Source organism: Artibeus jamaicensis, unplaced genomic scaffold (genome assembly GCF_021234435.1).
Source record: "Artibeus jamaicensis isolate MK-2021 breed Jamaican fruit bat unplaced genomic scaffold, CSHL_Jam_final scaffold_1019, whole genome shotgun sequence".
Lineage (NCBI taxonomy): Eukaryota > Metazoa > Chordata > Mammalia > Chiroptera > Phyllostomidae > Artibeus > Artibeus jamaicensis.
The window spans coordinates 3552794-3578332 of NW_026522025.1; the positions used below are offsets into that span (position 1 = coordinate 3552794).

Sequence of the window (25539 nt, forward strand, 5' to 3'; positions counted from 1 at the left end):
TCATTTATTCACTTCTCAACAGATACTGAGCATTTGCTGTGTTTGGAGTAGGAAATACGGAAGAATGTAAGGCATGGGTCCTAACCCTAGTGGTTTTCAATGTCTGGGACACAGACTTCCTCCTGATGCATGATGAACTGTCCTAAAAATCCTTTCCTTAACTCAGGGGTGTCCTTAACTTCAAAGGGCCTAATGTAATTTTAGGACTGTATAAGTGTAACTACTCCTTAATAGTTAAGCAAGAGCTTGGCGCTGCCACCGGGTAGAAACAAGGTGCCAGGCTAGATAAAACAAGGTGGAGGGCCAGAATTGGCCCATGGGCCTTGTGTTGGCCACCTGTGCCTTAATTCCTACGGGCTGGTTAATGATGCTGTTCCCCAGACTTTTCATTTTTATCTTCTATAAGGGCTCCATCTACAGAACTACTTAGCGAGTTACTAAGAATTATTGTCACTTAGTAATCATAAAGGTAAAGTTAGCAGACTACTGGAGTTTACTGAGGAGGACTCGCCTTTTCTAAAGTCTGACATTGGGAAATGTTGTAAAGCTCCTGTTATATATGTACAAATGTAACTTGTTGGAATGTCTCTTAATTTCTTGGAAGAGAGCTTTGTAATCAGTACATCAGCCATGTTGTTTTGAGTTGGTAATTTTTTATTATTGTTAGTTTTGTATCTTAATGATGAATTATCATTAATTTAACTTTATTTGATGTCATTTGTTGTGATTTATTTGGTTTATTTAGTGTGGGTGATGTATGTTTGCCTCAATAATACTTTTGACATAAAAACATCCAAATTTAGATTTTGACAATGTATGTGTTGGTTTTCAAATAGAAAACATTCATTTTCTTGTCAGAGCAGATATCTATAAGGTTTCCTTGCAGTGGTACTTCATTGTTAACAATGTTTTCCACTATAACTTGCGAACTGAGAGGGGTGAGTAAGCTAAAAGGTTTTTTTGCCCCACTAAATGGGACCAAAAAACCCCATTTAGGAACTACTAACTTTCTTTGAACTCAGTCTAGAGGAGGGGATGGTCATCTAAACAAATAAGAGTTATACGGTGGGTAACTAATAGGACTATATACAAAGTGTAGTGTGATTATGTCTGCCTGTGTTTTGGCAGATATATAAGGGACAGTTTCCTCAAACTTGAAAAAACCATCGTGACCTAGTAGGGGAGATAGATACAGTCATAAATAACGGTGGTGTAGCATGGAATTTAAAAAAAAAACTGGCTTTGGAGTCAGACATAAAGGGCAGCTTATATAGTATTGGTAAAAGCACAGATTTAACTCAAAAGTCAGATTGCCTGGGGTCTAATCCTGACTCTGCCATTTATTAACTGTATCAATTTTGGACAAATAACTCAGCTCCTCGAAGCTTCAGTGTCCCCATCTTTGTAGAATAGGCACACTGATAGACCTTAACTTAGCAGAGTTTATAGTATATAGAACAGCATATATTAACAAAAAGTATGAGGTCAATAATGATTATGATGTTATAGTATAGTGGCTAAGAGGTTAAAAATACAGATTTTGGTCTCATTCTTGAGTCGGAGTACTAGTTTAGCAATAAGCTGGCCATGTGAGTACGGGGAAGATATTTAACCTAAACCCATTTCCTCATCTTTAAAATGCGTATTGGACTCTGACTGATGTGGTTCAATGCATTGAGTGCTGGCCTGCAACCCCAAAGATTGCTGGTTCAATTCCCAGTCAGGACACATTCCTGGTTGCAAGCCAGGTCCCTAGTCTGGCATGTGAGAGGCAACTGATTGATGTATCACACATCATTGATTTATCTTTCACACATCGATGTTTCTCTCCCTCTCTTTATCCCTTCCTTCCCTTTTCTCTAAAAATAAAAATAAATAAATAAAATGCACATTGGAACAGTTCTTAACTCACAAGATGTAGAGATTGGAAGAGTTCATGTTTCTTAAGAACTCTGAACCAAGACCAGAGACATAGTGTTTCATGAAAGATAGTAGTTGTCATTTTTATTCTTGCTCTGCTATCTGCTGGCTGTTTTTATCTTTGCTGTGTAAATTAATCTTCTGAGCCTTAGTTTACCTACTTTGTTCAAAACAAAGTTGTTTTGAAGACTGCAAGTTCACCACTGAAGAACATGGGGTTAGGGGTGCCAACCCCTCATGCAGTTGAAAATCCATATATAATTTTTGATGCCCCAAAGACTTAACAACTAACTGCCTACTGTTGACTGGAAGCCTTACCAATAAAATTAAGTCAATTAACACTTATATTATGTGTTATATGTATTATATACTGTATTCTTACAATAAAGTAAAAGAATTTGTTATTAAGAGAATTGTAAGGAAAATACATTTACAGTATTTATTTTTTTAAAAATGTGTAAGTGTAGTTCAAACCCATGTTGTTCAGGTCACCTGTATACACATATAAAGTGGCTGAATTACTCCCTGGCATCACACAGCTGTGATTCAGTATGTAATAGCTGTTTCAGTGGGCAATTTAATTTCTCAGGTGCTGAGAGTAAAATTAGGGAAGTCATGGCAGAGCTAGTGAGGTTTGACTGAATTTTGAAGGATGTGTGTGATTTTGCCACATAGAAGGACTAATTGGGAAAAAAAGGCTCAGGTGTGAAAATGCCTGTTACAGTGCTTGTGGAACAGGTTACATTAAGGAACACTCAGTGGGTATAGTAAGTAGCACATTTGCAGGGAGAATGTGGAAAATGAGGCTAGAAAGGAAGGTTGCGGCCAATTAACAAAACAGTTTGAATACCCTGCTAAAGTATTTACACTTATTCTTTAGATTCCTGGTTTTCCACTTTCTAACAGCAAAAATCTCAGATAACCTGAGTACATTTCTAGTGCTGTCATTTGCTTGATACATACCTGTCTGTTCTTTATCTTTAAATGGGAATCATTATTGTTGTTCACATCATAGACCTGCTTTGTGTATCAGGTGATATAATAATATATTCGGAGGTAGTAAAGTTGCAACGTAGTATATTGCAATGGATAAGGACACAGGCTCTGGAGCCATTTTTTCTGATTTGAATCCTGGCTCTATCCCATACAAGCCATGTGCTTCCTGTTTTATCTCATTTAATCCTCAAAACAACTTCATGAGGTAGGTATTACTATTATCTTTATCATAAAATGAGAAAATTGAGATTAGGTAACTTGGATACTGTCACACAGTTAGCAAGCGAAGTCTGGATTTACACTCTAGCTTCAAAGCCCAGGTTATTAACTATTACGAAGATGCACCTCCCAAAAGAAGAAAAGTCTTATGCTTCCTAATAGAAATCAGCAGAGATAAGGGAGAGTTTCTTTGAAAAGGAAAAGTTTGTGCAGTCCCAAAACCTGCCTTTGTTCCTTGCTGAACATACATTTTTTTAATTGTTTTTAATTTATTTTTTAAATTTTATTGATTATGCCATTATATTTGTTCTATTTCCCCCCTTCATTCCCCTCCACCCTGCACACCCCTCCCCCACCATTCCCCCCCTTTAGCTCATGAACACGTGTCTCAGGTTCTTTAGATTCTGTATTTCCCCTACTATTCTTACCCTCCCCCTATCTATTTTCTATCTACTGTCTGTGCTACTTATTTTCTGTACCTTCTCCCCCCTTCTCCTTCTCCCACTCCCCTATTGCTAACCCTCCATGTGATCTTCATTTCTATGGTTCACTCCTGATCTAGCTGTCCTCTTAGTTTGCTTTTGTTTTAGGTGTGGTTGTTAATAACTGTGCATTTGCTGTCCTTTCACTGTTCATCTTTTTTATCTTCTTTTTCTTAGATAAGTCCCTTTAACATTTCATAAAATAAGGGCTTGGTGATGATGAACTCCTTGAATTTGATCTTATCTGAGAAGTACTTAATCTGTCCTTCCATTCTAAATGAAAGCTTTGCTGGATAGAGCAATCTAGGTTGTAGGTCTTTGGTTTTCATGACTTGGAATACCTCTTTCCAGCCCCTTCTTGCCTGTAAGGTCTCTTTTGAGAAATCCACTGACAGTCTGATGGGAACTCCTTTGTAGGTGACTGTCCCCTTAGCTCTTGCTGCTTCTAGGATTCTCTCCTTCATTTTAATCTTGGCTAATGTAATGATGATGTGCCTTGGTGTGTTCCTTCTTGGGTCCAACTTCTTTGGGACTCTCTGAGCTTCCTGGATTTCCTGGAAGTCTATTTCCTTTGCCAGATTGGGGAAATTCTCCTTTATTATTTGTTGAAATAAGTTTTCCACTGGTGGCTGTTCCTCTTCCCCTTCTGGTACCCCTATAATTCAGATGTTGGAACGTTTAAAGATGTCCTGGAGGTTCCTAAGCCTCTCCTCATTTTTTTGAGTTTTTGTTTCTTCATCCTTTTCTGTTTGGTTATTTTTTTCTTCCTTCTGGTCTGCTCCCTTGATTTGAGTCCCAGTTTCTTTTCCATTACTATTGGTTTCCTGTGCATTTCCATTCATTTCAATTAGTTTAGCCTTCATATGTTCCTCTAATTTGTGACTAAAATCAACCAGTTCTGTGAGCATTCTGATCACCGGTATTTTGAACTGTGCATTTGAAAGTTTGGCAATTTCTTGGTCGCTTAGAGTTATGGGCTCTGGGGCTTTGAGTTCTTCTTGAGCCATGTTTTGATCTGTTCGTGCCTATTACGTATGAGGAGAGGCGCCTTAGGTGTTCACCAGGGCAGGGTCACCCAGGTCGCTGGTTTGTGACGCTGTATGTGGGGGCGTGGTCAGAGAGGGAGCAATGGCGGTCCTCTCCGCTTGTCCTGTCTGCCTCACCGCTTGCCCCCGCCTGTTTATCTGAGCGCAAATGTGCGAGCCCTGCGGTGGGGCCTTGGAGGTCTGTCTCAATGCACGTCTCTTCTCTGGTTTATCTTCTCACAAATGCGTGACCTCAGACAGCCAGCTGCGTTGTGCCTTCCCGTAGCTACCCTGAGCCTGGGAATCATGCCGTGGGCTGCTTGCGCACTGCCCAGGTTGGGGAAATTGTTTTTGCCCCACCCACTCCACTGCTGGCTTCGCTCCTCTCACCGGTTTAGCTGAGCGGTTCATTGTTTTCGGACTTCTTATTGTTCGATTTTCTGTGATTTGGTTGCGTTTATTGTTGTTAAAACTTTGTTGTTTTTAGATTTGGTTGTGCGAGGAAGCAAAGTGTTTCCACCTACGCCTCCATCTTGGCAGAAGTCCCCATTTTTTAAATTGTTTTTAAGATTTCACTTATTATTTATTTATAGAGAGAGGGGAAGGGAGAGAGAAAGAGAGGGAGAGAAACATAGAAGTACGAGAGAAACATCCATCGGTTGCCTCTCACACGTCCCTAGCTGAGGATCTGGTCGGCAAACCAGGTGTGTCCCCAGACCAGGAATTGAACTGGCGACCTTTTGGTTTGCAGGCCAGCACTCAGTCCATTGAGCCACACCTTCCAGGGCTTGCTGAACAAACTTAACAATTGGAAAAAAGTTTTTAGAATGATTAATTAAATATTAATTAATTATTACAGGACATAAATATTCTAAGTGTTCATATATTACTGCCTGGTTTTATTCTACTAAAATGACTTTTAAAGGTTGTGTGCTTAGAAGGCTTATACACTTTCCTTTCCTCTGATAGTTACCCAACTTTTATTTTCTACAAAATAAGTAGATTTCTTTGAAATTTGAGGTAAAAGGGCAGCTTGTTTCATCTGAGTGATACATTTTAAACATTTAGGAACATGGTACATTTTCTAGATTAAAAAAAGCAAAGTGAATTAATTGTTACAACTTAGGCAATAAGGATAGGCAAAGTTCTGTGATGCAGAAGTTGAATTTGATCATTTCCTGTGAACTTTTCTTTTTTGTCTCAGCTACATTTAGCTGTAGAGGAGACAGGTATATATAGTCTTTATTGCAGGTGGTTTTGTGCTCAGGTAAAAATAAAAGGTTTTATTAATGTGGAAGAAGAGAAGAACAGAATTAGAGCCAATAGTTAACAGTCTTTACCACACTGGGGCCAACCATTTAACTTTTATGAATTCTTTCCCCATCTATAATGTCTTTGTTACCTACCTTAGTCATTACAATATTAAGTATATCAATAAGAAAGTACTTTGTAAACTGTAAAATATGTAAATATTTTACTTTTTGATTATAGAAATAACTTGCTACATAGAAAGTGTGATTTATTCAGAGAAGAAAATTAATAGCACATTACCCCAAATTAACTATTGTTAACATTTTGTTGTATTTATTTGTCTTATATTTACAGTTTTATAAACTATTTTTATGACATTCTTATTGAACTCTAATTTGCATATCATAAAATTCCCCCCAAAGAACTCCTGTACTCATTAGTATTCACTTTCCATTTTCCTCCAACCCTCCTTTCCTCCAGCTTTAGGCATCCACTCGTATACTTTCTTCTTTTCTTTTTAAGATTTTATATATTTATTTTTAGAGGGGAAAGGAGGGAGAAATTGAGGGAGAAAAACATTAATCAGTTGCTCTTGTAGGTCCCTAACTGGGGATCTGGCCTGCAACCCAGGCAAGTGCCCTGACAGGGAATCAAACTGGAGACTTTTGGTTTGCAGGCCAGCACTCAATCCACTGAGTCACACCAGCCAGGGCCCACAAATATACTTTCTATAGATTTGCCTATTATAGACATTTCATATTAATGAAATCACATAATATGTAGTCTTTTGTGACTGGCCTCTTTCACTTGGCGTAATCTTTTCAAGACCCATCCATATTATGTGGTGTGTTGGAATTCCCTTTTTTTTTTTATGACTAACACTCCATGGTATAGATATACTATATTTGTTTATCCATTCATCAATTGATAGACATTTGGGTTGTTACTACTTTTTAGCTATCATGAATAATGCTTCTGTAAACATTCATGTAAAAGTTTTTATGTGACATGTTTTAATTTCTCTTAGGCATATACTTAGGAGTGGAATTACTTTGGGATGGGGAATAAGTGAAATAATAAATAATTCATGTAAAACACTCAACACAGTCATATTGAAAGCCCTTAATGGGCCCTGGCTCATGGGTTGAGTGTCAGCCTCCAGCTGAGGGTGAAACTCAGGGTTGCTGGTTCCATTCCCAGTCAGGGTACGTGCCTGGGTTGTGGGCCAGGTTCCTGGTAGCGGGTGTACAAGAGGCAACCACACATTGATGTTTCTGTCCCGCACTTTCTCTCTCCCTTCCCTTTTCTAAAAATAAATAAAATCTAAAAAAAGAAAACACTTAATGGATGGTAGCTACCATAATTATATTATAATTAATTGTTGTTGGGGACATTTAGAGTGTTTATAAATAAAAGTTTTATACTTACATTTTTGTGCTTATTTGATTAGGTCTTTATTTCTCAAACTGGAATAACTGGGTTAACTTTTCTCCTTTTTTAAAATTGATTTTGGAGAGAGAGAGGAAAAGAGAAAGAAACACCAATTTGTTATTTATGTTACTTAATAAATCGATTGGTTGATTCTTGTGTGTGCCCTGACCAGGGATTGAGCCTGTAACCTTGGGATATTGGGACTATGCTGTAACCAACAGAGCTACCCGGCCAGGGCCAGGTTAACTTTCTGTTTTTTTGAGAATACTAACACCTATAATGAATTTTCTTTTACCCAAATAAATTGATCATATTTGAACTATAGGTAGAGATATGGATTTTGTAGGAAATCAAGTTGGAAAGTAAATTGAAGCTAGATTTTCAAACTCAAGCATCAATCTAACAATCTAAGGGCTTTTCTTTTTGTTGCTGGTTGTTTTTTTTTTTTGGTCATCAGACCCACAGAAGGCCACTGAAGGTTTCAGCAGTGGAGAGGTCATAGGTGGTAATTTAGGAAAATCAATCTGCTGTGATCTCTGAGGTCTTTCCTGACCATCCTTGACCTATTAGGGTACTGTGCTATATGCTTACGTACTACCCAATATGCTCTAGTATTAATAGGCTTTATGTAAATATTCGTTTCTGTTTGCCTACTTCTTGAAAACATGGATCATGTGATGTATTACCTAACACAGTATCTAGCATATGGTACACACTGAATAAAAATACTTGTTGAATATGGGAATGAATATTTTGTTCTCTACTTTTCAGGAAGCTAACTGTTGGCTTTTGTGTTCCCTTTGTGTTTCTTCCTGGGCTGCAAGGAGGAGGCATCTCCCTATTCCTTACTTGATATCTGCTTGAATTTCCTGACTACGCACCTTGAGAAGTTCTGTTCAGCAAGACAAGATGGAACATTGTGTCTGCAAGAACCTGGAGTATTCCCACAGGAAGTGGCTGACCGACTGCTTCAGACCATGGCCTTTCATGGTAAAAAAGTTTGTGCTGTTAATTGATATTGGATTTTGAAGTGCTACTCTGGTCATTTGATTATTTTCTTAGCAATAACAGAAAAGGCCAGGTGAGCCTGAGTACAGGAAAAGAAATTTATTTATCTTTGCCTACCCTGCCACTTTTGTGTATTTTGAAATAAGCATTTTTTTCCCTAATCTGGGCAAATTACTTTTTTTTAAATCCTCGCTCAGTATTTTTAATGATTTTAGAAAGTGAGAGAGAAATATCTATTGGTTGGCTCCTGCATATGCCCTGACTGGGGATAGAACCTTCAATCTAGGTATGTGCCCTGACCAGGGATTAGAATCTGCAACCTTTTGGTGTACAGGATAATGCTCCTACTAACTGAGCTACGTGGCCAAGCCTCGGCAAATTATTTTTTCATTCTTCTTTTTTTTTTTTTGCTTTGAGAAGCCATTCTCATGGCAAAAATAACTTCTCTTTCAAAATATCGTTTAGAAATCAGTTGGTGTAAAAAAAATACCTTATATGTTTATTTAGCAGCAGGAAAATCAGTAATACTCTTATAGCAAAAATAGTTTCTGTTTTTAACTTCTGAAATGGGAAATCATAGCTAATTTAGTACTTCTGTTTTCAAAAACAAATTCTAAAAATATATTGGGAGTGTTTCATCGGTGAAATTCTGGTATGTACATTAAGGATTCTTTTTACTTCTGTTCAAGTTGAAAGAGATATAATACCTTTATAGATAGGGTTTATAAATTCTTTTTTTTTTAGATTTTATTCATTTATTTTTAGAGAGGGGAAGGGAGGGAGAAAGAGAGGAAGAGAAAAATCAGTGTGTGGTTGCCTATTACATGCCCCCCTACCAGGGACCTGTCCCACAACCCAGGCATGTGCCCTGACTAGGAATCGAACCAGTGACCCTTTGGTTCACAGACTGGCACTCAATTCACTGAGCCACACCAGCTAGGGCAAAGTAGGAAAACTTTTCTTACAGTAGGAAAAAATAATTTGTCTAAAACCATAAAGTAGAATGAAAATGTGGCAATAATAATATCATTTGTTGATTGCCTGTTATATTCCAGGCATTTTATATGTTTTCCTTGAATTTTCTCAAAAAGGAAGCTATTATTATTCCATTTACATTACAGATAAGAAAACTGAGGTTTCTAGTCTCAATTTAATGATTATGCTAACATATTCTATTTAAATATATATGAACATATACATTGAACATATTCAATTTATTTATTTTTAACTTTTTTTATTGATTATGCCATTACATTTGCTCTATTCTCTCCCTCCATTCCCCTCCACCCTGCACACCCCTCCCCCACCATTTCCCCCTTTAGTTCATGAACACATGTCTCAAATTCTTTTGATTCTGTATTTCCCCTGCTATTCTTACCCTCCCCCCTATCTATTTTCTATCTACTGTCTATGCTACTTATTTTCTGTACCTTCTCCCCCCTTCCCCTCCTCCCACTCCCCTGTTGCTAACCCTCCATGAGATCTTCATTTCTATGGTTCTGCTCCTGATCTAGCTGTCCTCTTAGTTTGCTTTTGTTTTAGGTATGGTTCTTAATAACTGTGAGTTTGCTGTCCTTTCACTGTTCATCTTTTTTATCTTCTTTTTCTTAGGTAAGTCCCTCTAACATTTCGTATAATAAGGGCTTGGTGATGATGAACTCCTTGAATTTGATTTTATCTGAGAAGCACTTTATCTGTCCTTCCATTCTAAATGAAAACTTTGCTGGGTAGAGCAATCTTGGTTGTAGATCTTTGGTTTTCATGACTTGAAATACCTCTTTCCAGCCCCTTCTTGCCTGTAAGGTCTCTTTTGAGAAATCAGCTGACAGTCTGATGGGAACTCCTTTGTAGGTGACTGTCCCCTTAGCTCTTGCTGCTTCTAGGATTCTCTCCTTCATTTTAATCTTGGCTAATGTAATGATGATGTGCCTTGGTGTGTTCCTTCTTGGGTCCAACTTCTTTGGGACTCTCTGAGCTTCCTGGATTTCCTGGAAGTCTATTTCCTTTGCCAGTTTGGGGAAATTCTCCTTTATTATTTGTTCAAATAAGTTTTCCACTGGTGGCTGTGCCTTTCCCCCTTCTGGTACCCCTATAATTCGGATGTTGGGACGTTTAAAGATGTCCTGGAGGTTCCTAAGCTTCTCTTCATTTTTCTGAAATCTTATTTCTTCATTCTTTTGTGTTTGATCATTTTTTTCTTCCTTCTGGTCCACTCCCTTGGTTTGAGTCCGAATTTTCTTTCCATTACTATTGGTTTCCTGTGTATTTCCCTTCATTTCAATTAGTTTAGCTTCCATATGTTTCTCTAATTTGTGACTAAAATCAACCAGTTCTGTAAGGATCCTGATAACCAGTGTTTTGAACTGTGCATCTGAAAGACTGGCTATTTCTTCATCGCTTAGATTGATCGGTTCTGGTGCTCTGAGTTGTCCTAGAGCCATTTTTGGTCTATTCGTGCTGTTAAGTAGCAGAGCGAAGCCTTAGTTGTTTACCAGGACGGGGAGACCCAGGTCGCTGGTTTGTGACGCTGTGTGTGGGGGCGTGGTCAGAGAGGGAGCAATGGCGGTCCTCTCCGCTAGCCCAGCCCGTCCAGTCACACCTCACGCCTCCGGCTTGTTTCTCTGATCGGAATTGTGCGAGCCTGCTGCCCCGAGCAGGCTTCCCTTCTCACTGGTTTCTCCGCACGCAGATGCGCCACCAACCCCAGACAGCCCTCCGCGCCTCTTCCCTGTGCACTCCCATAGCTAGCTCGCTCTCGATCAGCGCTTGCTCTCGATCAGCGCTTTCGGCTGCTTGCATGCTCACCGCGCACCACCCGGGAATTTTTTCTCGCTAACCTGTCCCGCTGCTGGCTTCACTCCTCCTACCGGTCCAGCTGAGTATCTAGTTGTCCTTTGGACTCCGTATTGTCGATTTTCCTTGTGGCTTGGTTGTGACTGCTGTTAAAAATAGTTGTTCTTAGATTTGGTTGTGCACAGAGGCAAGGTGGTTCCTCCACCTACGTCTCCATCTTGGCGGAAGTCCTGAACATATTCAATTTAAATTTAGGCCTTGGCCAGGTAGAGCTCAGTTGGTTAGTGTCATTCACATATACCTTGTGGGTGTGATCTCCAGTCAGGGCGCATATAAGAGTCAACCAGCGAATGCATAAATAAGTGGAACAACAAACCAATGTTTCTCTTCTTTTTTTCCTCTATAAAATCAATGAGTAAAATTTTTAAAAACTTAAATATATATATACATATAACTAGTCTTGTAAATCAAGAGTAAATGTTAAAGTTTTAACTGTGCGAGATGCCTTTTGAAAGACAACTATTATTAGCTAATGATAGCCACTAACCTGTATTGGATGCTTATTATTTTATAATAAAGTACAGTGGCAACTGCCTAAATGGATAAAATAATGGAAGTACAATAGTTCGTAAGTCAGTCTAACCAAGTAATTTTTCTCAAGACTAGTGTCTTAGGCTATAGGTTTGATTAAAATGTATTTTCTACTTCTTTTGAAACTACCTTCAGATAAGGAAACTGAGGGTCAGAGAAATAACGTGCCACCCCTATTCGTATTACCCCAATGTGATTACCTGCCGTATTCACCAAAAAGTGTTCCAGATTATTTAATCTCTTTGTAAAAATTATATCTGTCCTAGCCATTGTGGCTCAGTTGGAGTGTTGTCCCATAACCAAAGGATTACCAGTTCGATTCTCAGTCAGGGCACATACCTAGGTTGTGGGTACGATCTCCAGTCTGGGTACATATGATCCCTGGTCTGGGTGCATATGGAAGGCAACCAATCAATACTTCTCTCTCACATTGATGTTTCTCTCTCTCAAAGCAATAAAAAAACGTTCCCAGGTGAAGATAAAAAAATTAATTGAAAAAAATTATATTCATCTTCAAATAATCAAGAGTGGATACTACTGATTCTGTGCAAAAGAACATATTGCCACCCAGGAAGGTGTGGCTCAGTTGTTCAGAGCATCATCTGGTATACCAAAAGGTTGTGGGTTCAATTCCTGGTCAGGGAATATACCAAGGCTGCAGATTTGATCCCTGATTGGGGCAATGTTTCTCTCGCACATTGACATTTCTCTGTCTCTCAAATCAATGAACATACTTTTAAAAAAAGAACATATTGCCAATTCTTGTCACAATTTTAAAAAGTTGTTTCATAACTTTTTCTCTGTGTTTGAAAATTATCTCAACAAATGGGGAAAAAGTTCCAAGAATTCTTTTAAAATTAGTGATATTGTATTTTTCTCATAGCGTCATGATTTTAGAAAATATTATTTACACTTAAAATTTTTTACTTATTTACCCAATTCAAAGGATTACTGATATTAGTAATAGTCTTTATTAAAATAAACCTGATGTGAAAGTTTTACTTATTGGGATCTATAATTCTCATACTGTAATCTTTGGTCATTCTATCAATTCGTGCCTCAGTGCTCAAAACTTTCTAGGAACTGTGCATTTACAAGCTAGGAATCAGAATAAGGATGTTGCCATCTAATGATAATGTGTGTGTCTACCCTAAACTGATGCACCTTGACATATTCGGGTTTGAGATTAAATTGGAACATGGATTACATCCTTGTATAGCCACTTTCTAAGTGATTGAGGGTTTATGCCTCCAGTCTAGGGGGGTCACTTACCTGGAGGTCATAACATTCCTGGTCACCTCAGCTGTCTGTAGCCCAAACCAGGAAGAAATTTAAAAAATGCTTTGGGGCAAAATCCTCACATTAAGACTTCTGTACTTTACTCCTTGAAAAAAACCCTTGAGGAACCTTCATTTAGAATATTGATTCTTAAATATACACAGTTCTGATTACCTTTGTTCTTTGACCACAGCAAATTAAGAATTGGTAATCTGAAGTCTGCCTATGGCAACCCAAGTAGATCAAATGAACAGCAAAGGAAGATTTAGCTTAAATACATTGTAGCAAGTACAATGATTGGCCATAGAAAAAGATAGATGACTCTTAAGTATGTTTATTTTTGAAAGAAGGAAAAGATGTAGAAAGATTTCTTTCATGTAATATAGTTAATGACATTTGTGTAGTGCTTTCTGTTTGCAAAATGCTTTTTATGTATATCTTTATAGCATTCCCTGTGAGGAAGCTATAACTATTCACGTTTTACAGATAAGGAATCTTAGACTTGTGGACTAATTTGTCTAGTGTCAAGTAACAAATAAATATTGGAACCAGAACTCAAACACAGGTCTATTTTTGTCTTTTTTAATTTTAATTTCTTTGCTCTTTTAATTCCATTACTTTCAAATATAGACACTTAAACTTAGTTATTAGAAAAATTCACTTGATGTGGACTGACCCAAATAGACCAGGAGTAACCCATTTTATTAAATATATGTATACAATGTCAAAATTTAAGAGCAAAATTTGTAAGGCACTGCAATAGTCACTAAGATTAAAATCAATCTTTTTTTTTTTTAAGATTTTATTTATTTATCTTTAGAGGGGAAGGGAAGGAGAGAGGGAGAGAAACATCAACGTATGGTTGCCTTTCGTGCATCCCCTGCTGGGAACTGGCCTGCAGGGAACCTGCCTGCAACCCTGGCATGTGCCCTGACTGGGAATCGAACCGCGATTGTCTGGTTCGCAGGCCCGCACTCAAGCCACTGAGCTACACCAGCCAGGGCTAAAATCAATCTTAATTAACTGAAGAATCTGAAGTTTCAGCTGTAAAAAATAAAATTAGCATTTAGAAACATGGTTTAGCCCTGGCTGGTGTAGCTCAGTGGATTGAGCATGGGCCTGCAAACCAAAGGATCACGGTTCAATCCCCAGTGGGGGCACATGCCTGGGCTGTAGGCCAGTTTCCAGCAGGGGACACATGAGAGGCAACCATACATTGATGTTTCTCTCCCTCTTTCTTTACCTTCCCCTCTAAAGATAAATAAGTAAAACCTTTTAAAAATAATAAAAAAATAAAAACGTGGTTTAGCATTAAAAAATTAGCATTTAAAAGATTTATTTTGTGGCATAAACTAGGAAAACAGTGATCTTAACTTAAGGTCTATTACCATTTTTGTTTTTTTTCACAAGCATCCTTAACAGAAGATCCTTAACATGTGTGTGAAAGGAGTTACTAGTAAGTGCAGAAGAGGTTCAGTATAAGTAAAATGTATAAGAAGGAAGTTCCAGAGGAGAAGAAGATTATTGACCACTATGTCAGGTGCTGAGTGTACAGTGTTGACTACAACGTAAATGTTGCTCTCATGAAGTGTATAGTCCGGTGGGAGGCATAACTAAGAAGCAAACAAATGTGGAATTACAAATTGTGATAGACCCTCTGAGGGAGAAAGAACATAGTTCTCAGGGAAGGTAGAAAAGGAAGGCATCTACTTTAGCCTGGATGGTGAAAGAAAGTTTCTCCAAGGAGGTGGTAATTAGGCTGAGACCTGAATGATGAGAAGCAGGCAGGTGAGTAATATAGCGATAAGGCCCTTCAGCATTGCCCAGGAATTCCTGAGCATTTCTCTGACCATCATTAGTGCTCCTAACAAGTTGTTTCAGATGTTCTTTGCTCTTCTTGGACTTCCTATCATTTACTCTTAGCAAGAAAATTGAAGCCATCAGATGGAATTTCCTTAATTCCGTGTCAACGCATCTTTAAATTTTCTGTAGTGATCACTTTTTTAAAAATTAAACTTCATAGTTTAGAGACGGTTGTTGATTCACATAGAGTGGTAATAAGTCATACAGATGATGATATCCTCTTTTTTCAGGGGTAGTGTCTTGTAAAACCATTATCACAGCCAGGTTATTGAGACTGATGTGGTCAAGATTTCCATCTCCTTAAGGATCCCTCATGTTGCTCTTTTATAGCCACAGTCATTTCTCTTCTGCCCCTTCCTCCTCTGTAAGCCCTGGCAACCATTTCTGTTCTCATTTCTGTAATTTTCTCATTTCAAGAATGTTATATAAATGTGATCATTCAGTATATAACCGTTTGGGATTGGCTTTTTATACTCAGTTTAATTTGTTCTGGAGATTCCTCCAGATTATTGTGTATATCAATTCATTCCTTTTTATATCTGAGTAGTAGTCCATGTCATGAAGTACATCAGTTTGTGTAGCCATTCATCCACTGGGGTAAATACCCAGCAGTGCTCTTGCTGGTTGCATGGTAGTTGCATGTTTAGGTTTTAAGACTGCCAAACTGTTTTCAGAGTGGTAGTACCATTTTACACTCCTGCCAGCAATATGTGACTGATCCATTTTCTACACGCACTTGCCAGCCTTTGGTGTTATTACTGGTCTTTATTTGAGCTATTCTAGTAGGTTTATAGCCATTATTTATTTAAGCCCCTTTTTAGCCCTGCCCTTGCTGTCCTCCCTTCCTGGGAGTTCAGTGACACAAATAGCTCTGTTCAATTTTTTCCAGTGTATTATTTTTTTCCATTGTATAGATTCGAGTGATTTTTATTGTTTTATCTTTTAGTTTACTAATTCTTTCCTCTGTTCCTTCCCATCTAGTTGAACCCGATTATTGTATTTTTTCAGTTCTAAAATTCCATTTGGTTTATCTTTACATCTTTTATTTTTTTCTGAGTCTTTCATTTGTTTCAAGCATGTTTGTAATTGTTCACTTAAGCATTCTTATGATGGCGCTTTTGAAATATTTGTCAAATAATTTTTAAAAGATTTTATTTATTTATTTTTAGAGAGAGGGGAAGGGAGGGAGAAAGGGTGAGAAACATCAGTGTGAGAGAGAAACATCAATTGGTTGCCTTTCATATGCACCCTGACTGGGGACCAAACCTGCAACCCAGGCATATGCCCTGAATGACATCGAACTGGTGACCTTTTGCTTTGGGGGATGACACCCATCATCCAACTGAGCCACAGCAGTCAGGGCTGTCAAATAATTTTAACATTTTTGTTATCTCATGTTGACATCTGTAAATTGTCTTTTATTCAGTTTGAGACCTTACTGGTCCTTGGTATGAGTGATTTTTTTTTTAAGATGTTGCTGTGTTCACTGACAGGGAAAGAATTCATCTGACAGGAAGGTGCTATAATCTCTAGATCCTTTTAATAAGATTTTAGATCTAAATATTTATTAGCTAGTGGTTTAATAATAAACTATGGACATTTATGCTAACTATACTTGTATGTAGATATGTGTTTGTGTTGTATAATAATGTGTTACAGTGAATTTAAAGTATAGGCTAGAAAGGCATTAGTAATAAATTAACTCCCAGATCTAGTAGCATAACACAAAGTTTACACCTCACTCATGGTGCATAAACGTTGCAAGTCCATGGAGAGTTCTTCTCCATGGTCTTCCTAGAACCTAGGCTGATGAAAGCTCCACTGTCATAGAGCTACACTGTCTAGAACTTGAAGGCTCCTCATTTGCCAAACCAGGAAAAGATAGTATGGAAAATCATGCTCTCAGGTGCTTCAGCTTACAGCCTATTGGCCAGAACCAGGGACATGACCCCATCTGACTCGTAGGGTAGACTGGGAAATGTAGTTGTCTATGTGTTCTGGGAGACAAGAAGAACCAGATGTTAGTATCAGTAATGTCTACCTCAGTCCTGATTCGGCCACTTGCTAGCTCTGTGGTCTTGAAGGCCACTTTTCCCAGCCCCAGTTTACTCATCTATAAATTGTTGATAATATTTTTACCTAAGTCAATTGTTATATATATTAAATGAGATATTGTTACATGGGAGTGCTTTGGAAATGTAAAGTATGCTGGAAAGTTTAGCTTTTCTTTAACCTTTTTTTTTTTTTAGAAGTTAAGGTGCTGCTTGTTTTCTTTTGTTTTTTTCAGGTCTACTGAATGATGGAACTGTAGGTATTTTTAGGGGCAACCAGATGCGCTTAAAGAGAGCTTGCATTCGCAAAGCCAAGATCTCTGCTGTTGCTTTTCGGAAAGCATTCTGCCACCACAAGTTAGTGGAACTTGATGCAACAGGTGTGAATGCTGACATCACAATTACCGACATCATCAGCGGGCTTGGCAGTAATAAATGGATCCAGCAGAATCTGCAGTGCCTGGTGCTGAACTCATTAACTCTGTCCCTTGAAGATCCTTATGAGCGGTGTTTCAGCCGGCTTTCTGGCCTTCGAGCATTAAGCATCACTAATGTTCTCTTTTACAATGAAGACCTGGCCGAAGTTGCCTCATTGCCAAGATTAGAGAGCCTGGATATTTCTAACACCTCGATCACAGACATCACAGCTCTGCTTGCCTGCAAAGACCGACTCAAGTCTCTTACCATGCACCACTTGAAATGTTTAAAAATGACAACTACCCAGATACTGGATGTTGTTCGAGAACTAAAACATCTGAACCATCTTGATATTTCAGATGATAAACAGTTTACATCAGACATAGCTCTTCGTTTACTTGAACAAAAGGACATCCTTCCTAACCTCGTCTCCCTGGATGTTTCCGGGAGAAAGCACGTGACAGATAAAGCTGTTGAAGCTTTTATACAACAACGGCCCAGCATGCAGTTTGTAGGTTTGCTGGCCACTGATGCTGGTTACTCTGAATTCCTCACAGGCGGAGGGCATTTGAAGGTTAGATTTTAAAAATGTGTTATTTTGTCAGGCTGGCCAGTGTCTTGTGTAAGACTACATTAAGGTGAATGTGTAATGATAATTGGAACATATTCATGAAACAGAGCATTGTGTAGAGAAAAGATCTTGCTTTAGAGTCAAAATCCTAATTATAAGTCCTAAGGACTTGTTTACTTTATGACACAGAGCAAGCTATGATGTAACTTTTTGAGTTTCCATTTCTTTATTTATAAGTAGGTATCATTCTTTTTTTTCTTTTAAGATTTTATTTATTTATCTTTAGAGGGGAAGGGAGGGAGAGAAACATCAATGTATGGTTGCCTTTCGTGCGTCCCCTGCTGGGAACTGGCCTGCAGGGAACTGGGCTGCAACCCAGGCATGTGCCCTGACTGGGAATCGAACCTCGATTGTCTGATTCGCAGGCCCGCACTCAATCCACTGAGCCACACCAGCCAGGGCATAAGTAGGTATCGTTCTTATTTGCAGAATTCTTCTGAAGATTAATAGTTATACATGTAAAGTGCAAGTCACATAGTAAGCCCTGGATAAATGATGGTTTTCATGATGATGTTTAGATATTTTGAACCACTTAAACCTACCATTCCTAATGAATCACTTAAAAAAAAACTAGGGATACTCCTTGTTGATTTGAACATCTGGTGGGAGACCAAGTTCTCCAAGGAGATCTCTATTGCAGAAATGGTCAGTTTTTGCTTTGTTAGGTTTCCTATGCCTACTGTTTTAATTCAGTTTAGCAAACATCTGTTGAGCTGTGATACCATTGGGCATTCAAAGATGTAAGAGATGCAGGATCTGCCTCCTAGGAGCTTGGTCTAATAGGAGTGGTAATGATATGATCACCAAAACAAAGAATAGAAACAGTAAAAAAACTGTAAAGCTAAGAATAGGTACAATTGCTGTAGTAGAGCAGGAGAAATTTCTTCCAGCTGGAGAATTTGGAGTTTCATGGAGAAGATGGTATCTGAGTCAGACCTGAAGGGTAGAATGTGGCGAATTTAAGGAATACAAATATTTTCTAACATATATTATATCCCCTAGATGCTTTATATTCATAGGTATTAACCCCATATTATAGATGCTGAACATAGGCTCAGAAATTATATGATTCACTGTTAGTTAGAACTAACATTTGGATCTACATCTCTAGTTCCAGAGCCCCATTTCCCCCCCTTGTTACCTACACAACTTAAACAGAAGTGTTCTTTGATTTTACCCGGAGCAGAGTCAGGGATGGCCTAGAAGTGAATGTTGTGGCTAAATGGCAAGGTGGCAAGACACCTTTTTTGAGCAACTATCATTGACCTCAATAAAGGAGAAGGAAGGTTAATTATAAATGTCTTATAAACATTCAACTCCTAGGTTATTTGTAAATTTAGATTTTAAAAAACAGAATGTAGAAAATGGTTTTGAGTTACTCTTTTTTATTCACTCAATAAAGTTTTGTCAGATGCCTCTGTACACTTATTACTGTGCTAGACATGAGGATTTGATAGTGAGGCCAGAGAGACAAGATCTTGCTCTCGTGGAGCTTGTAATTTAGCAAGGGAGTCAATCAAATATCATATGTGTGTGTGCACTTGAAACGTGTACATTATATGCAAATATATTTATATGTTATATATACACACACATATATACCTTAAACTGTTTGGGGGTGCTAAGAATCTGGAAGATACACAATACTGTATATGAGAATGTTTAAGAGAGAGACTACTTAATTTAAGCCTTCTCTGAGTAACTAATAAATGAGTGAAGACCTTAAGGGTGAGAAGCTTGGTAGGAAACTTATTCTCTTTTCACAGAGAGAATAATATATGCAATAGATGTGTGGTAGGAAGGAACATAGTACATCCAAGGGACTGAAGGAAGGCGACTGGCTAGAGCTCAACGGTAAAAAGTCAGAGAGTGAAGTAGGTGCCAGGGCCAGGCTTGGAAGCAGCACATCAGCAAGGTGCAGGGCAATAAGAAGTAGGAGGAACTTGAAAACTTGTTACGGAACAAGCTGAATTTCTAGTGTATGGCTTGTTGATGAAAGAATCACAAAAATGTAAATTACTACTTTAATATTGTACTTAACTGCCTAACAGTAGGTCAGATAGTTAAGAATTGTACAAATTAAAGGGATGAAGTCCCTGGATCAAATAATAAAGAACTGTAAAACATTAAAGGGGAAGAAAGCCCTGGCTGCTGGGAATTGAGGAAGGATTTCACCTAAGAGATAAGCCAGACCTGCATCCTGAAGGATGAAAGGAATGTGTCCCTGGTACATTAAGCTAAATAATCTCAAGATAAAGATCCTAAAAAGATGTTATCCAAGAGCAGTGAATTAGCCTAAATTTTAAAATTGAGGCTATTAGGACATCTATATTCCATGATGCCGATGTGAAATAAGTTTGATTTCACAAGTACAACTGAAATTACTTTGAAATCTTGAACCTAGCAAACTTTGTTATCATTATCTAATTTCCTCCTCTGTACATTTTGAAGCAGTGATCCTCAACCTTGACTACAATTAAAATTAGCTGGAGTGTAATTATGTGAGATGATGGCTGTGTTAACTAACCTTACAATTGTAATCATTTCATAGTATATACGTGCATCAAACCATGTGGTACAGCTTAAACTTACACAGTGTTGTATTTCAGTCATCCTTACTAAAGCTGGAAAAAAGTTTTTAATTAAAAAGAAATAACCTGGGAAGCTTGAAAAAATTAAACCAGAATCACAGAGAGCAAGAACTTAGGCTTCAGTATTTTTTAAAGCTGCGTAGGTGTTGTAATATGCAGCTGGAAGTGAGAATCATTGTTTTAAAATATTAAAAAAAATAAAGATCATTGGATCTTTGCCCTTTATTCAACCATGTACAAAAATTGATGTTCCTTTTAAATTATTTGACTACTGAAAAATGAAAGGTCATGTCAAGAGAGGAGAGCTGAGATTGCCATGTTACCTTTTTTAGAATTGTCCAACTGAGCAAAGTTGAAAAACTTGTCTGAAGTGATTATCATAGTATTGTGATGCTTTAAATTAGTTCATATTGGCTTTTTTGTCTTTACATTCCTGAGTTTTGTAGGCCACACTAAAAGATGCAAGAAATAGACAGTGTGACTCCCTAATGTACATATATGATACTCTGAGTGGAGTAGTTATAAGAATTTTCTGCATTTATGTGTGTGTGTATTATATATATATATATGTATTATATATATATAATATATATATATTATATATACATTTATGTGTGTATATATGTGTACATATATATATATATATAAACATATATACACACATAAATGTATATATAATATATATTATATATTACTTATTTACTTACATATATATATATATATATATTATGTATTTTTATCTCTTGGCTCAATGAGAAGGAATGGTTTTGTTAAGGGTCACTACCAGGTAACAGTAGAGCCTGCTCTGTACCCTGGGACTATTTGATTCCAGAGTGTGTGTCCTTTCTGCTACATCTCATTGCTTCTAATTGAGTATTTTTGTTTTTTCCTTTTTTCTCAGTTTCTAGTTCCAGCACCGAGGGCTTTCTTACCATAGAATTTTCAACTCTGTCATCACTGTTTCCCCACCAAGTTTGCTCTTTTGTCACCATCTGGTTCCTGAACCTTCTACTTGTCTACAACTAGGACTCCTAGGTTTGTGGGCCACCTCATTCCCAGACTCTGGGGTTGTCTACCAAGCCGTGGTTCCCGTGAGAATCACTGGAAGTGTGTTAAACCCAGTATCAATTCTCAGTCTTCATCTTATTTTACCTAAAATGGTGTTTGACACAGTTGATCTTGTCTTCCCTCCTTAAAATCCTTTTTTGACTGAGCTTCCAGGATATCATACTCGTCTTATTTTTTTTCCCTACCTTTCTGACTACTCAGTCTCAATTTTCTCTGCTGGTTCCTCCTCATGTGTCAGGCCTCTAAATATTGGAGGCCTTGTCCTTAACCTGTCTGCTAATGACTCCCAAATGTAATCTCTAGCCTAGACTTCTCTCTTGAACTAATACTCCTATATCAAGTTGGAGTAATTAACATCAAGTGAAGTTGAGCCATTCTAAGACAACACCTGCCAAGTACTTTTTAATGATGTCTGAATTAGCCCTGGCTGGTGTGGCTCAGTGGATTGAGCACTGGCCTGCAAATTGAAAGGCCTCCAGTTCGATTCCCAGTCAGGTCACATGCCTGGGTTGTAGACCAGGTCCCCACTTAGGGGAGTGTGAGAGGCAATCATTTGATGTATCTTTCACATATCCATGTTTCTCTCCCTCTCTTTCTCCTTCCCTTCCCCCTCTCTAAAAATAAATAAATTAAAATTTAAAAACCCCAACAAATAACATTGTTATTTGTACAGTCTTACAAATGCTCAATATGTGCCCATGTGTCACTTGGCACACATTTGTACTCCAGTTCATATGAGACCTTGTAGCTTATATCAGTGGTTGAAATGTCAGTCATGGTGCAGCCCTTCATTTCCTGAAAGCTGCGTATTCCCACCTGAATAATGTATGTTCATATAAAACCTAGTTGCTGAGTGTTATTTTTTAAATATTTGTTTTTGTGTCACTCAGTACAATGGTTCTGCCAAAAAAGACTCAGTCTTCCAACTTAATGAGATTATATCTCTCCAAATGACAGTTTTTTACATGTTTTTAAACCTTATAATAAAATAACACATGGCCCTGGCTGGTGTAGCTCAGTGGGGTTGAGCACTGGCCTACGAACCAAAATTGAACCACTGGTTTGATTTCCAATTAGGGCACATTCCTGGGTTGCAGGACAAGAGGCAACGCATTGATGTTTCTCTCATATATCAATGTTTCTCTATCTCTCTTTCTCCCTCCCACTTTTTCTAAAAATAAATAAATATATCTTTAAAAATTTTTTTTTAAAGATAATAAATAACAAATATATAGCTTAGTGAGTGAAAATAAGGTGAACACATTTGAGACCATCACTCAGATTAGTAGAACTTTGTCAGCTACCCCGAACAGGATCGGACACGACTACCACATGTCCCATCCTGATTACAGCTCTCTTCTTCCCCACAAAAGTAACCTTGATCCTGGCTCTGATAATAATCACGTCCTTGCTTTTCTGTATAGTTTTATGACCCACCTATTTATCTCTAGGCAATTATCTTACCCATTTTACAAAACTATTATCTTTTGAGTATCTTTATTTGTAGGTTCCCTCTCTATTTCTTCCTTTTCCTTATGTTTTATCTATTAAAGAATCTAGCCGTTTTGACTTGTAGAGTTTCCCTCAATCTGGATTTTCTGGATTGTTTTCTCTTGGTGCATATTTTTCAGTCGTTGAATTTTCCGCAAATTGGTAGCTGGATTTGAAGGCTTAATCACACTCATGTTTGATATCTTTGGCAGGACTCTTCATTAGGGAAATACATAATGTCTGGTTGTTTTCTTTCTGTAATGGTACAGTTGTTGATACTTAATAGCTAGTTCCATTAATTAGTTGGAGATCATGGTGCTATTCTAATAATTTCTTTTCATTTACTGGATTACTTTTATAAAGAGCTAGTTCTTGTTATATGCATTTGAGTACCCAGTGGTACATGCACTGTAGTTTAAGTGTATTGCCTTGTAAAAGTGGGAAATTCCTAGATGGACTTAATTTTGATGCTGAATGGGAGCTTGATAGGTCTGGGGAAATTAATTAATACATTTATGTGATGAGTATTTACTGAATGCTTATTGTGGGGCACACATAGTGCTAGTTGTTGGGATAATGGCTTTGAAGGAGATGTTTCAGAGGGTCCTGATTTAGATTGGTGGTTCAGAGAAAACCTCTCTAAAGAGGTATTATTTTTACTTGAATTGGGAAAGGTCCGTGGAAATTAGTCAAAGAAAGAGAGTAAGAGTTTAGTCAGAAGATATTATATATAAAATGGCCTTTTGCTGGGAAAGAGCTTGGCTTATTGAAAAATCAGGGAAAAAAACCAATGTGGCTATTACATTGTATCTTGTGGGGGTGGGTTACCTTAAGAAGCAGGTAAAAGCCTGATCTTAAGGCAAGACCTTATAGATAGTGTTAGGTAACTTGAGGTTTATTCTAGGTGGAGTGTAGAAAATTTTACCCATAGGCTTAGAGTGGGTTCTGAGCCTATCTGAAATATATCTTTTTAACATATGTACACATCTGTAGGATGACTATTCTGGGTAGGTTGGAAAGTTATCCTTCTTGGTTTAAGCCTTACCTAGCTGTTCTGGATGCCATTTATACAAATGATGTTTGGATAGAGAAAGTTAGAGGGTTGCAAGGAATCCTGAAAGCTAATTTTCTGGGTATGTTCAAAGGTGTCTGGAGAAGCCAATGAAACTCAGATTGCAGAAGCATTGAAGCGGTACAGTGAACGGGCATTCTTTGTCCGAGAAGCTCTGTTTCACCTTTTTAGCTTGACACATGTGATGGAAAAAACAAAGCCAGAAATTTTAAAGGTAAGAATAAGAAACTGGATATGAAAATTTTGAAATTATCTGCCTGATGGTTTTGTAAAGAAAACTGGTGAAAGTTTGCCTTTAGTCTTTGACTTTTTTTGGTAATAGGATTGATGATGTGTAATTTCAGTTATTAGCAGTAAATGACAAAGAAGATACTTGTGTAATGTTACTGAAGTTTTATAGTGGTCTCATTAAACAATATAAATGCCTTCCAGATTATATTGAACTACCTAAAACCAGTGGCCAGTGTAATATTTTTTTTATCAGTTGTAGTAAAAAATGGAAGTATGTGACTGGAATCAGGACTCTGCAATTTGTATCAGTCCTGCATTGCTTCCATAAAGGCTCTTTTAAGAAGTACGGTATTGAATTCTGTAAGGCACTTTACCATGCCATTTACCTGTGCTTTCATAACTAATCCATATTATTTTAACCAAGATAGCTTTTAAAGGGCAAGAAAGGAAGATTCTTAATTTTGTTGATTGCTTAGGGTAGTGTGTCAGAATGTGGTCTTTGTCCACCAGAAGTCTGGAATATTGCTTATTTTAATAAGCATATTTGTGAACCCCACCCCAAGAAATGTAGATTCAATAAGACTAGATTAGATATAGGAATCTGCATTAATAACCCCCCAAGATAATCTTTATGTACATTTATATTTGAAGCCAGTGAGCATAGGACTATATCATATTTGGTACCTCATTTAGTGGGCACAACAATCCCAACTGCTGTATCTTCTATTTTATAAATTTTGTAACTGAGAGTCTATGAGATTAAGTAATGATAAATTAGTGGCACAACCAGAAATGACTTAACTTTTAGGTATCTTAAATTTTGAGAATGGAGTGCTTGGATAGGAATAAGTACACTTCAGTCCCTAGGATGTTAACCCCAACACCTGTCACCCCTCCATATACACCAGAGGATGTTGGCACTTAGCAAGTATATGCATTATCTTTTCTTTTTTCTTTTTTTTTGTTTGTTTTCTGGAGCAACAAAGGACTAGATCTTTAGTCCTGATCTGAAATATTTAGTCACTCATTCATTCAGAGAATGATACACAGATAAATGTAATAATATAAGTAATTATTTTAAGGAGAAATTTGTTGCAAAGGGAAGGAAAAAGGTAATATTTGGCTGAGGA

At 37.6% G+C, this 25539-nt stretch overlaps 1 protein-coding gene across 1 annotated transcript in view; it reads left to right on the forward strand.

Moving 5' to 3' along the window:
* The window catches only part of ZYG11B (zyg-11 family member B, cell cycle regulator), a 77446-nt gene that overhangs the window by 13930 nt on the left and 37977 nt on the right, over positions 1 to 25539 (forward strand). The window contains exons 2-4 of the mRNA XM_037158328.2: positions 8149 to 8314; positions 17145 to 17899; positions 24252 to 24392. Coding sequence (XP_037014223.1) covers positions 8149 to 8314; positions 17145 to 17899; positions 24252 to 24392 — 1062 coding nt within the window. The remainder of the gene's footprint in view (positions 1 to 8148; positions 8315 to 17144; positions 17900 to 24251; positions 24393 to 25539) is intronic.